The sequence below is a fragment of the Xiphias gladius genome, chromosome 12 (assembly GCF_016859285.1).
Source record: "Xiphias gladius isolate SHS-SW01 ecotype Sanya breed wild chromosome 12, ASM1685928v1, whole genome shotgun sequence".
Taxonomy (NCBI): domain Eukaryota; kingdom Metazoa; phylum Chordata; class Actinopteri; order Istiophoriformes; family Xiphiidae; genus Xiphias; species Xiphias gladius.
In genome coordinates this window covers 8,918,722-8,933,378 of record NC_053411.1, presented here as the reverse complement: position 1 = coordinate 8,933,378, position 14,657 = coordinate 8,918,722, and the positions used below count along the sequence as shown (strand labels likewise).

The 14,657-nt window shown below is 38.1% G+C and overlaps 1 protein-coding gene and 1 long non-coding RNA gene across 16 annotated transcripts in view; one reads left to right on the top strand and one right to left on the bottom strand.

Moving 5' to 3' along the window:
- LOC120797133 (receptor-type tyrosine-protein phosphatase delta-like) overlaps positions 1 to 3,977 on the top strand; it is a 132,152-nt gene extending 128,175 nt beyond the window's left edge. For all 15 annotated transcript variants that reach the window (XM_040140460.1, XM_040140455.1, XM_040140459.1 and 12 more), the window contains one exon: positions 554 to 3,977. In XM_040140460.1, the coding sequence (XP_039996394.1) occupies positions 554 to 622 (69 nt within the window). In that variant the 3' untranslated portion in view covers positions 623 to 3,977. The remainder of the gene's footprint in view (positions 1 to 553) is intronic.
- Positions 1 to 14,657, bottom strand: part of LOC120797135 — a 136,986-nt gene that overhangs the window by 5,786 nt on the left and 116,543 nt on the right. The gene's annotated exons all lie outside the window — the stretch shown is intronic.

Here is a 14,657-nt window from a genome sequence, read left to right as displayed (position 1 = left end):
AGGAAACCTGACTCACAGTCTGTACTGAGGTAGTAATACAGCTAACTGTGGGTTTTGTGACACTATGGACTATACATGGAATCAGTTACTGTGTAACTAATTTAATAGTATATACCCCAATTGCCTGAAAGGTCTGGTGAGATTCCAAGTATCCTCGAATCAAACAGGTTAATTAAAGCAAGCCTCTCGTTAAAGACTATGATTAATTTAGTAGCTGAGACAATCTAGAGTAGTTTTGTCTGCTCTCCACAGCAGTTTCGTCTCAACTGCTGCGGACACAACAACTGGCCAATGTTTTCTCACGCCTCCTACTTAACTTTTGTTTTGAAAATGCATTTTTGTGTTAAAAAAATGCTTAAAATATGCTATTTGGTATCTTTAGAATGCAAAGAATTGTTTTGGTTCAATGAAAAAGACTGCTAACAAATTTCAAACGGCACTAAAAAAGTAATAGTCACAATTAAAGCACAACGGACCAAAAATGTTGCAGAGGATTCAGTATCAAGATCCCGCAGAGGCAGTCCACGCTAAAGACTTCTCTTCTTTTTTCCAGGATCAATACCAGTTCTGCTACAGAGCTGGCTTGGAGTACCTGGGAAGCTTTGATCACTATGCAACGTAAAAGACCCAGTATTGGAAGAAAAAAGCAGAGGGCCCTTTGGAAAGAAAACCCAGTGAGCCTCTCTTCTGAGCCATAAATTCCTGCTTGAGAAAGTACTCCTTAACTCCTTGCTAACAACTCATTAAGTGTTGGATGTGCGACATGACTTGTCAAAAAATGAAAAAGATGATTCCTGGAGGACCAAGTATTTCCCAACCCCAAGAAAACCTCACCTTGAGACAAAGTGAGGGAATCCTGACTGTTGAAGCATCATATGGAATTACCTTTTCTTTTGCTTCAAGGATTCATTTTGGGGCTCATATAACTGAATGAAACCAACACAACAAAAAAGTAAATGAACAATATTGACATCGTCAGAAAGGCATCAGTGATTACGAACCATTACGAGAGGCATTGGAGGCACACAGAGTTTGCGGGCAAAAAAAACTTGATGCACATTGTAAAGAAAAAAAAAAATCTGTTTCACAATCAAGTACACACAGACAACCCATCGAAAAAGAAGAATGCTTGGTCCACAACAGCAGGACAGACAAAGTAATAATGAATAAATACCACTTTTCCTTTCACAATGTTCATCATCTAAATTTTGGGAGAGGGTAAAGTTAAAATGATCTATGAAATAACAAATTATTGATTTAGTTTTTTAGTACTTTATTATACAGCTGATGTGCTTTTTTTGAACTGTGTGAATTTCCTTTTTTTACACAAATTTATCACTTGGAAATAAGTGATAAACTGTATTTACGTAAATGTTAATTTTTTTTAAAGCTGTAGAACTGTTCTGACATATGTGCTTTTTTGCAGAGAATCTCTTTGCTTTTTTGTTATTTTGTTTTTTAATCCCCCCCCTCATTTTGTTGCACTTAGTGCACAGAACAGAATTCACACTACCAAAATGTGACTTTGTTCAAGAGTTGTTTTTTGGTCTTGATTTTTCTGTTTGTTTTTGTCCATGATCACATACATGGTAACTTAATTACTCCCATAAGATAAACTGGGGCTTTGTGGAATCAACAGGGATGAGCAAAGTATGAAGTTGCTGCTACCGATTATCTTAGTTCTTCCATGTTAGAATGATAAGAGAGAAGCTGATGAATTGGATAAGATATAGGAACATATATAACTATATGGTACAGATTGTCAAATACATGAGATATATATTAAAGTAATTATATATATTAAGTAATTATATATATGTGTATATATTTACATATATATATATATAGATAATCTAAATATATTGATAAAGTACATAATTTATGAGTAAAAAAATATATGAAATATGGATTGACTATTAAAGCTTCGAAATTGAGAGTTATGTGCTATGGGGGAAATGAAGAGATTTTTCACTGGAATGCACATCAGTAGGACAAAATGTATTCTGATTCAGTGCATCTTTTCTTGTGCAATAAATATGTGTGTTGTTAGATAGGGTTTTATGTGGATATGTTATTCACTCATGACATTGTTGCTCCCCCCGCGAGTGAGGCGTGGGAGTTGGAAGGTCAGGTGCCAGTCAAAGCATCACTGGTGCATTTTTTCAAACTCTCATACAGTCTGTAATTAGAGGCAGTGAGGTCTCACAGCCGCACTCACCGCTCGCACCACACAATAGGGCAAGGTACAAAGACGTCACTTTCTTGTGGTTCTTTAAAGCATTCAACGGAAATGACATTTTTTTTCATTTTGCATTTAGAGTGCCTTATATTTATGCCTGTTTTTATAATGTTTCATTTAACATATTAATGTATCCTTTGAGTAATCTAGGCATTTAGTGTAAATGTAATTGTATAGTTTATTTACCTTTAGTAATTGTAAAGTTTATTTACCTTCAGTATTAATTTGTCACATGATGAGATTATATATGCAAATAAGAACATTTCAAAGCTCATATTTTTTCATTTTCAGTGGCCTTATTGTGGCTAAGGGAATTAGAATAAAACCGTTTATATATCACTGACCTCTATAGAAAACAGTCAAGAACACACAATAACTACTAATACATATTATTTAAAATTTTCTAACATGCAGCTGGGGATGAGATAAGAGAATACTGGTCTCAGAACTAAACAGGATAAAGTCAATGTCGATCAGTACATGTATCAGGGCCCAACATAAAGTTAATGAGCTTTTTACCCGTTGCGACTATGATCACATTTTACAAGAGTAAAGTACAGCGTATTCAGATTTTAAAATGGTTTATCAAACTACAGTGAAAATGGATTTGGTCAAAAAGAATGCCTAATGCACAGGTCATCACCGAAGGGTTTCTTCTTCATGCCTTAGGTTTCAATTATAGACTTCATGCGTGTCACCACAGAGAGCAGATCTAGCAAAATAAAAACTGCGGACAAAATAGCCGTTCTGCTATCCTGACAATCTGGTGTGTCATGTCCTTTTTTTAAAAGACATAACAGATGGAGACTAAGGGTTGAGTTTGGTTATGTTTCAGTCTTTTTATGTTGAGCAGCAATCTTTAACTTCTCTGTACCCTCTTTGATGGCTTTGTGGATGTGCATTCCAGGTGCTTTCTTTCCCTTGTTAACTCAAGCAGCTATCTGTTTTACTTTTTTCGACTGCTTAACTGATTATTTTTGTCATAATTTTGAGATATAAAAGTGCTATTATTTAACCTCATGGTGGCTAAAGTTATATTATGTTCAAGTCTCAGAACATGTTTATTTTTCTCATCTCAATTTTTCCTTTTTTTTTTTTTTTTTTTTTTAAATAGATTGTTCGTATGCATGGTGAAACATTGCAGAATGGCCAAAGCTGGCCTGGTAGGAAGATTTGCACTTTCTCTATCTTTGTACTATGCACTGCCCTATTGATTCTAAACCCAATAATATATTACTTGAACCCATCTATAAAAAAATCTCCTTAAACGTTCACTTTGTGTGTATGTAAATAACACAAAAAAGGTATTGACTCTTGAAAAAGACAAAAAAAAAAAAAAAAGTTTGTGGCGAAAAAGAGCATCCATGCTGATGCCATGGTTACTCCAGCAGATGACTACAGAAAAATCTGTCCCACAACCATCTGTTCTTGTGGCTTTGCCATTCAAGCTTGGAGTGTCATTAACAGAAATAAACGTTGTGTTCTCTGCTCTCTCTATCTATCTCTCGTCTGGATGCATAGACTGAAAAATTAAATAATGAAATTGTAAAAAAAAAAAAAATGGCTTGTTAAAAAGATCATACAATTACCTCTGATTAGTTGTAAGCGTAAAATGTTTCTTTTTCTGAATGAAAGGAGTGCTTTTTATTTTCTTACTTAGGTTACATTGGTGGCGAAAGAAGTCTGTATGAAAATCAGTTCTTTGCTGACACAAGTTCCATTTGTTATAAATGAATTCTATTAAAAAATGTCAGTGTTATGCATCGGCGTTTCACTTGTTTCCCTCCACTCTCACTCTGACTTGAGAAGACTGATGAAGCTATTTTACTCCCTACTGGTCTGGGTCCAACATATTATCCACAGTTCTCTCATGAAGGGGGAAATTGAGCCTCACCACATTTGAATAGATTTCCATCGCTCTGGTTTTTCTGTCACTGATGTCAGCTACGATGAATCATCAGGGGAACCGTTGAAAGATGAAGTGCAATGTTTTTGAAGCTGCCTTGTTTTTTTAACATAGATTTTGTTCACCCTACTGACAAAGTCACGTGGTGCTGTTAACTCAGAATTAAAAACCACAGTTCAATTGCACTAAATGCAGTTACATTACTTAAGCACTGTTTTTTGCTGTTTGTTTCTGCTTATCATCTATTGTTTATGTACTTCTTAACTTAATACGAAGAGAACAAGATGTGTAGAACCCCTGACGTCAAGCAACCATGAATCATATTAAATGAGGTGTGTTTAACATGATGATTCAAAGTATAGACTAGACATGCACTGGTACGGATTGAAAATAGTAGGGGAGATGCATCTTCTCTGGTAATGTACTGTATATCGTTATCATTGTGAAATGATATACAGACATAGGAACCAATATATAGAGAGATACATAATATATAAATATATGTACTGTATATGCATACATATACAGTACATAAACACATAAATGTATAAAACTTAAAAATAAAAAATATAAATTGCCAGTAACAACTCCACAAATGTATTTACAAAAGGCTCATCTACACAGGAGGCTTTTCAGCCATGATTTTTAGTCGTTCGTCTGATGGAAAAGATCTGCTTCTATTTTAGACAGTAGAAGTAACTACAAAAGTTACATAAAGGCTAGAGTTTCCCTTGCGCTTTATGTATGTAGCTGTTTCCCACTGCATGTTTTTACGCTTTTTTCGTCCATTTTACGTGCACACAGTCACCATAGTGATTATTGAGCTAAAAACGATGCCAAAACACAGGTGACCTACACAGCAGAACTGTGCCTGAACGCATCCTGTGCGGACACTGATGAAAGACTGAAGGTGCTGCTGCCAGGCTGCTAACATGCTGCTTATGCTACTACGCAGCCTGTGTAGACAGGCTGTAGGACAAAGTGAGTAACCACTGCTTTAGGATTTGATACACTGTCTGTATTACTGGCAACAACTGGGCCTCTATCCAGACACACTGTCACAGGGTCAGGACAATTATCATAACAGAATCTTCACAAATGTTTAACTGTTGGCATAACCACATAAATCTAATATGTATAAATAAATATTCCTAACAAGGAAAGCTATATGCACATTTTCTGAGTAACTAATGGACTCCATCTTTTTGCCCTTTAATGTGCTCTCCAAAACCCACATTAAAGTCAGGGCAATGCAATTCAATATAGCTAGCGTTTAGTACTTTTAATTATCAATTTTACTTTGTCTATGATGACACATTTTCCAGAGGTTACTGCTGTTTGACTGACTGTGTCATGCATGTCAGCACACTGCAGGGCACAGAATCTGTTCACAATCTGGCTACGTCTTACTCTGAGAACAACAGCTCATGATTCCACAGAACTGCATTTTAAAAAAAAATTCTTTCCTCGGAAAACGATCTTAAACTGCATGACAGGGGAACACAGGGGAACACTTTGGAAGTCAATGACTGCTTGTCTGGAGAAGTCATTCAAAATACAGAGAACTATTTATGCAGCCAATTCGAAAACTTCATCCCACATGACTAGAAATGACAGATGTTGTCAGGAATGACACTGAGCTTGGGAAACATTAGTCCTGAGTCTACCATGGAAAGTTTTGATGTATAACACGCTTTGCAAAATGTTAGTCCACGAGAGAAGATCACAAATTGTATTGGATTAGATTAGATTAGATTAAGTGTCAAAAACAATGACCTACTGTTAGAATTACAGAGATGATGTGCAATGAGGATTTCTGTAGAAGTGATGTAGTGTATGTATTTAATGTGTGTTTATGGCATGACTACCCAAAAAGAGTATACCAAGGGAGCACCAAGATTTCAGACACCAAAATGGAAGCTGGTATAGACCGACTCCACTGAATACTAGAGTATCACATTACTGCGTATACAGAATTGCATATGACATGTAGGAAAACGTTCACAGATTACTGCTTGGCAAGAGCACTTATTGTTTCATCTTGGATGTGACAATTTAATGGAAACTGGCAAAAATCAATTTAGAAATTTCTTGAGCAATCATGCCAGCGCAGATATTTGCATCACACCAGACAAGAATACAACAAATAAGGAGCTCGTACTGTCATCAGATTTTATTTTTCACCGGAGACTGCATTTCAGATTTGTTGAGCAGATGTTGTGTCTTAGTCTGTCGGCAGTTTTTGCAGAATTATGAAACCAACGAGCCAGTCACAACACTGTGCACAAGTCATTTCTCATTTATCCCTTTCCCCCCCCTTAAACGACAACAGCTTGCCTTACTCCCCTAGTGCTTTATTTTCCACTTTCTAAATGTGGAGAAACATGTCCAAATGAAAGCTAAGGAGCAGTGCGGCTTTGTTGTCAACAGTAATGAGCGAGTTTCAAGAATGAGACATGTCTCTCTATTCTCTCGGTTTTGAAAGAAGAAAAATCTTCTCTACCCAATTCTCGTGCTGAAAAAAATTATTACATGATGGTCTTACAAAAGAATTCCATTATGTTGGCAGGTTACTTTGATCAAGAAGCCTGACACACACATTATCCATCACCCACTGTGTTTCTGTTGCCTCATACCTGGGTTGATAAACACTCACTTGACCGACTCCACCCGTTACCACTTCAATGTTATTTTCACTAATGAGACACCGTTGGCAGTTATGTTCTGCGTGCATCTATTCTTCATACTAACATCATAACCTCTTCACAGGATTTTACATTAAACACATTTGTACTTCCAACAAATGTAAAATGCTGTTCTATTTGCAGTCCACTGATGTAAAATTTTTTTTTACTTTGTAAGATAACAGGAGAGGGCTCCTTCCACACTTCAAAAATAAGTAAACAAAATGATCACAGTGAATATAAAGCAACAAAGCTTCCCTCGGTGACCTGTAATTTGGACTGAAATTTAAACGCTCACAATGACATTTTCAGGTGCAGTGCAATAAAAAAAAAAGCATCAATTGCCAGGTAACATAAAGCAAATTTAGTTTACCCAGCAATTTAGTAGTTGAGTGCAAAAAGCACTGAGCAGTGATTTAATATACTTGTTAAGGGCAGAGCTCACAACCTTGTCACCAATTCACAGTCACATTTGGCCGCCAGCAAAGCTAATATTAAACTTGAGAGCTAAGCAGCTGAGTAAACTTGCACTTCCTGGATTCTAGGCTCGACTGGACTAAAGGCACAATGCAGAACAAGTGGAGTGACTGTGCGCCGAAAATTAAATGGACAGCTACGGGTCTGTGAGAAAGCACAACCCAGGGGCCTTATACTGGCAGAATGGTGACGGCTGTTGTGCAGCGGAAAGACAAGCACTATGCCCTGCAGCAGGAGGATGATGATCCGTACGGGGATCCTCAATCAAGCGCGCTCCCAGTTCAACGATGACGAACCCAGATAAGAGCTGACACTGCTGCCAACGCTACATTGACTTTGTCTGCACGTCGCATTAGAGCTACTTCAGAAGAAAAAGGAAGGTTTGACCTTTAGTGACAACTGCAACAGCCCAGGAAAGGAAGACAAACACATAAGGCTGTTAGAGGAATGCAGTTATCTGTGTGATTATACTTTCTTTTGTCTCTGAAGTGCCCAGTATTACTGGCTAGCTCACAGAAAACAGCTTAAGAGAGAGGGTTTCTTCAAGTGAGTGGCCACGTAAAACAAGAGGGAGAGAAAACGGAGATAATAATTGATGAAAATGGAGAGGGATTGGATAGAGACGACTTCAGCGAAAAGGTTGACTGGAGAAACAGAAGAGATAGCGAGAGAGGAGTTGAGAGGAATCCAACATGAGCCAACACTTGCCGCAGTGTAAAAACCTCTGAAGGTTAATTTCTCCAGCTCAGCATCTTGCCAATATCCCTGCGATCAGAACCTCTGCAGGCCAGCCATCTGCCTTCTCTCTCTGCCTCTGCACTCTTCATTCCTATTTGGCTTCATCTGGGAATGGACATGCATCAGGGTACTTTTAGGAATTAATCTCTGAAGTGTATGTATGTGTGTGTGTGTGTGTGTGTGTGTGTGTGTGTAGTGGAGGGTGTGTGTAATACGACGAGTCCCTGACTAACTAGTTAGACAATGAGATGAAATTTCTAAATTTGCTGTTGAAAATGTATACGAAAGTGAGCGTGTACATCTTCAACATTAAACAGGCACATAACTGTATCAATCTCCCCTTTGAGAGAACAGCAAAACATTTACTCACATTACCTCTGCAGCTGCAGCTCATGTTTATTTCCATTTATCAACCAATTATTTTCTCAATTACTTTGTTTTGTCAAATGTAAGCAAATAGTGAAAAAGATCCACTTACATCAATTTTGAAATGTCCTGTTTTGTCTGATCAAAACCCAAAGATGTTTAGTTCACCATCATAGAAATTTAAAAAAAAAATGAAAAGAAAAAATAATTAACTTTTGAGAAGCTGGAACCAGAGAATTCTTGCTATTTTTGTTTCAAAAATTACTCAGACAACTAATCATTGTCAAACTAGCTGCAGATTAATATGCTATTGATCGACAAATCTTTTCAGCTTATTTCACATTGAAATTATTATTATTTTAAACGCAGCCCTTTTTAGCATGAGGCTATACAAAAACAAAGTGGTCAGAAACAAGCCCCAAAAAAAGTTTTTATGAAAGTATTCATTGCCTCCAAATTGATTTAAAATTTCTTAAGGTTCTTAAATAATCAGCCAGGACTTTATTTCCTGACATATAATGGGGGGGAAAAAAAAAAAAAAAAAAAAAAAAACCTAGCTCCCCAGTGACCTCCTAGACCTCACTGACAACAAAGGAAAAATATACAATATATAGGCTAGTTGAAGCCAATTGGAAGTTCACAATACACATCAATTATCCTGTCAAGCCTAAAAAAAAAAAAAGCAGGAAATTTAATTTACGAGCTCCCCAACAGGTATTTGTTGCAACCTAAAGCAATAATGCACCTTCAGTTCAGTGCTCAGCTGCAATCTTTTCATACACTGCTACCTCACCAAGGGGATAAGTACTAAGGGTATATTTCTTATGACCTCAGAGGACACAGTGTCAATTATTCTGGGTATGGCACTGTGGAGGACTTCATTCCCTAATCAAAATAAATGGCCAGGGCAGCAGAAAGTGAATGAAGCTAAGCCCCCAATATTCCTTCGAGACAGTAGGGGGGGGTTGGGCCACAAACAAATCCATTACCAAAAGGTAAATAGGACACATCAGCACTCTTGGCCCATTTGAATGGTTCTAGCCCCGTGACCACCCCTGCACAGGATTCTTCAATTTTAGACACAGCAGCTGATAGCAAGAGTTTTTTTTTTTTTTTTTTTCCCCCTTGCACACCACCCTGCAGTCAATATTACATAATATATTCTGATGATAAACTCTTCTGTATATGGCAGCTCCGCTAACTGAAAGTGGCTGTGACTAACTCACTGTAATGGGAAAATTCAGCTTCCTGCATATTATGGGAAAAATGTGGAGGAAGTGTAGATTGAAACTTTAATGCAATGCTGTATAGGGGTTGGAGGGTGGTGGTGGAGGGGAGGGGAGGGGTCGAAATTAAAATGAGCTGTCATGAAATTTAACGCTTTTTGTTTTTTTTTTTACCCTCCCTTTTTTCCTTCACCAGCTGGTAGTCATTTCACTGTGGTTCACAGAGTGTGTATAATTTCAGCTGATAGTGAAAACAATTCTACTCAAAGGGACTATTTTTTTTCCCCCACAGCAAAAGTGCCCTTAGGGGGCTCCTCGTACACAGCAAGGCTGTCCTTTGCTTCCCGATGTCTTGGTCAAAATACTTTTGCTTTTAACATTAAATAAAACTATCAGTCATAATATGAAGCTTTCATGTTGTGCTACAGAGGTTCAGAGAGTCAGGCGATGATATGCTAAACTGCAGAAGCTACAAAAAAAAGATTTTGAGAGGCAAGGTTGTAGAAACCTATGTACTGAGGAATAATTAAGAATTGTTACATATATTTTACTGGAGCTTTGAGACTTTGATTCATAACACAGTTCAGTTTAATGCTTAACCTCATCATCAAAACATACATTTATCAATATTTTCCACACTTAACCACTTCATTTCAATTCTGAGCACTCTGAATAGTGGACACGAAGCACTCAATTTAAAGTACCGATTCAAGAGGACTATTGAGTCAGGCAGGTTGCGACTGGTATCACAGTTGTAATACTTCTTTTGCCCTACACGAGGGACATTGTTAAAGCATACCCTCTACTGAAGGCCACGGCTAAGAGTCGCCAGCCTTCAACACAGTCGGCGGCAGATTCCATTTTCTCTGCCAGGCAGGGATTCCCACCGGAGGCTACTGAAGCACAGAGATTGTTATCATTTAAAAAACATTTAGTGGCACCTTCATCTGCAAGCCTACGGTTTATGTGCGGGGTGATCAATGTATTATGACTTCAAAAGTGGTAACTCATTAAGTGCATGATAATGAGCGTGAGGAATCTTGCTGGATATTGTGAATGACATAGGAAATTGTGTGTCCCATTGGTTAAAATGACACAAGGTGGTAGATGGAGAATGGATTTACACCAAAAAAATGGTGTGTTTTCATTGACACCAGTACACCCTCTCACAGAAAATTGGCAAAGCATTGTTTTTTCTCTTTTTTTTGATGACCAACTGAACACACTGCCGATCAAAGTATTAATTCAGCTTAGAAACATTAAACTGGCTTAAAAACTGTTACCTTTTCTTTTCCCCGTGTAATACATTAATACAGGCCCGAACAGATTCCCCAGAGCCCAAGTAAAGCAGAAACGAGGGGATGGTTGACTGCTACTGCTCAGGGCCATACAACACCATTTAACTAGCAAAGATTAACTACTGTATTCCCACTGGTGGCCTAGATGTCCTAGTGTACCGCCTCGGGGAGGAGAGACACCAGAGAGGGAACGATGGAGGGAGTAAAAGGAAAAGGAGTTGGGGGTGGAGTGCCCATGTAGTGCTGACAGCTTTGGTCACTTGAGAGTATTGAGTGACGGGTGATACAAAACAAAAACAGCCTCCCTGCCTCCATTGTTTTAGCATTTTAGTAGCACTCTAAGTTTGTGATCACTGTGTCATGTTGAGTACCAAGTGGAATTATAACCTAATTACGACTGAATACAACCTCGGTGGGTAATAGCTGTGTTTCTCTGTTCTGTATATTAAGACAAAAAAGGAAGAAAAATGGTGGAATATAGTCACTTCTCCTGAGCTATGCAACTCGACTTAAATTCTATTTTTAACCACAAAAATTCAAAGTGATGCACAGCATCACTAGTCAATTTATTCCCTCCTGAAAACTGTCTGGATATGTACCATACCTAGACATGGCAGAAATCACCCTAAATCAGACAGATATATTTGTGGATCTTCCTCCAACTGCTCCTGATCCATCTGTGACATGTCTTCAGGCCATTGCTTGTTAGCATTCATAACATCACAGCCATACCCACTGGCATTCATGTTATAAATCCTGTATGTTATATATCACTCAAATCAGTCACGGAAAATTCAGATGCCAAGTTGAGTCTATTACATCTGGGCTACAGTGCCATGCAATCAGGAGTCATCCAGTCAAATGACAACCCCCCCCCTCCCAACATTAAGTTGACGACAACGTAATTCTAAAAAAATTTGTGCTACTATTCCTCCATTTTTGAGGAATACAATTTATCAGGCATTTTGCAAGTAATTATGGAAGTGACCCACAGTAAACTGTATTTTTCCACTAATAAATTGCTATTTAAAATACAATACAGACCAATAAAAGGTTAAGATATTTTCAAGGATGGTTTTAAAATGTTTGCACACAATCAATAATACTGGGAGATTAACATGTGTCGTGTCCCTCTCAATACAACGTATTTCACAAACAAAATTTTAGTTGCAATCAAGTTTAACTCCAATAAAATAATTGTGCAAACACAAATCAACATTATCTATGGGCAGGGTAGTTGATCAATTTTGGTCTTACAAATCGGGACTTTGAGACTTTATTGTTCTCACAGTCCTTTTTGAAGAGCCTTACTATACTGAAAGATTTAAGACCCCCAACCTGGACAGTGGATGCCTCTGTAGGAACGCCACAGACTTGTTTATTATATCAACAGCTTGCGCTGTAGGCTTCCCTTCAGTCTTCTATGTGCCTGTGGAATATATGAACGCAGGAAACACACAGCAGGGCTACTTTGTCTTCTTTTTGGCCTCCTTCGACCGCCCACCATTTTCTCTTCCTCCCTCCCCCACTCTCTTTATCTCCCTGCTTCCCTGCATCTCTCCTCTGTGTTTCTGCCTGGAAGTGGAACCGATCGCTCTGGATTCTCTCCTCCATCTCCGAAAAAGCTCCCCTACTTGTGATGCAGAGCGGGCAGAAAAAGCACAGGAATATGGCATGTCTCCAGCAACGTTGGTTCAGAGAGAAGGGGAGGCAGAATTTTGTATGCAGGCAGGATTAGCCTAATTGAAGTGTCAGCCTGAGAAAATTGTAGATGCACGCGGGTTAATGTCTGGGTATAGCGGAGCTTCACTCATCGCAGTGATGAGGAATTTGGCTATCATTGCAGGCCACGTTTGATTGTATGCGTGCGTGCGTGCGTGCGTGCGTGTGTGCCCGCTCCACCCCATGGTGATGCCAAATGTAAAACCTACCATCTAGTATATTTACAATCCTGAGACAGCAAGGTGGAAGCTGTTGGCTACATGATTACCTTACATTGCGCCATTACATTAAGAATTCAATTAAGAACAGCAGTAGTCTCGATTAATTAAATGTATGTTTAAACTTGGAAACAAGCTGATGAACACAGATTCAGCTTTTTCTACACTCTGCATTTAGGCAGTGTGAGCTGAATTGTACAACTCCCATATTTCTCACTGTCTCCCTCTCTCTGTTTCTATCAGTGTAATTGTCACTGTAATTGAAATGTGTCAGTGTGACATTGGTAACCATGAATTAACGCTGAACATAAGAGAGGGAAATAAAATGATACAAGCTGTACTGAAGCCACAGTGATGTAGATGCACAATTTCCCCATTTTAAATATACACACGAGCTATTACTCCCTTGTCAAGGCATGGAACAAAAATGACTACCTTAGAAAGGTTTCGCTCAGCATGTTCACAGCATATCCAGCAGAGATGATGTTGAAGGCTTTAGTGCATTCACAAGATTTTTAGAGGGAAAGAACATAGTTACTTTTATCCTGAGCAGCATGACAGCAAATACCAACATCTAATTTCACACTACACTTAGCTTTCATTTTCCCTGTTAAACAACTACATTCAGTCTAAAACCCACAAGTGGCACCTATCTTTTTCTGGGAAACCGATTAGCCTTTTCTGCCTTAATATCACAGGCCCCTCGGTCTTCCAACGAAGGAGGGGCATTCCATTTAATTTACCAGGTGTGCTCTCTCGTGCCAGAGTCTGTAATATTTCAACTTGGTCAAATACGGTTTGTGTGACAGAGAAACTGTCTTGGTGCAATTTTGCTGTGGAAAACGAAAAAATTAATTAGTCTATATTTTATTTTAGTACTGTTACTTATCACAACTAGTCATTTTCTTTTAGGTACTTGGAAACTGCCTAGGTGGTTGATTTTAAAAGACAACATGTCAAAAAGGCAAAAAAGAAAAAAAAAGCCATCGAGATTGGATTAAAGTGTAGACTTTCAGCTTTAATTCATATATACGTACACATAACCACATATATACATATACACACATACACATATATACATAAATAAAAATAAATATATAAAAAATATACTTTAGAACCTTCTGTTATTTATATTAAGTATAGCCAGGTACAGTATCTCAGTCTGAAACAAACCTTTTAAACCAAAGTGGATATTACTAAGGGTTTACTTAGTATGTCTGCACTTAGCAATGACAAATGATGAATCATTTCACCCTAATTGCCAGGTGGGCACTGACAACATGTCAGTTTGCTACAGTGAGAGTTCTGAACAGAATAGTTGCCAAATGTAGAATTTCTCATAGTCTAGAGTTATTCATTTACACAATATACTAAACATTATGTAATTATGCAGTCCAATGAACCAATATAACAGTGGTTACACTGAACGTATAAGTAAAGTTTACAATTTAAAGACATATTTAACATCGAGCAGCCTTTGCTGTGTTGACTATCAAAGACATTCTGCAGCGGTTGTTTGATAACCACACAGCAAATAGCCATTCAAAAGAACCTCTCTTTGTTTGTATTAACCATAACTCAAGTGTGGGTACGATCCCACTCAATATAGGATGGATTTCTTCTCATAAAGTCAATTAACTTAATGTGTATGAGATTGGATTGGTATCTTTCCTCATGTCCACTCAGGGGTTGCCCCACTGGAGGCCCACGTTGCAGTTTAATACTGCTGAGTCATTTGATCCCGAAGATGAGGTCAGCCTTAAATGCTGCCGTAGTGATACAG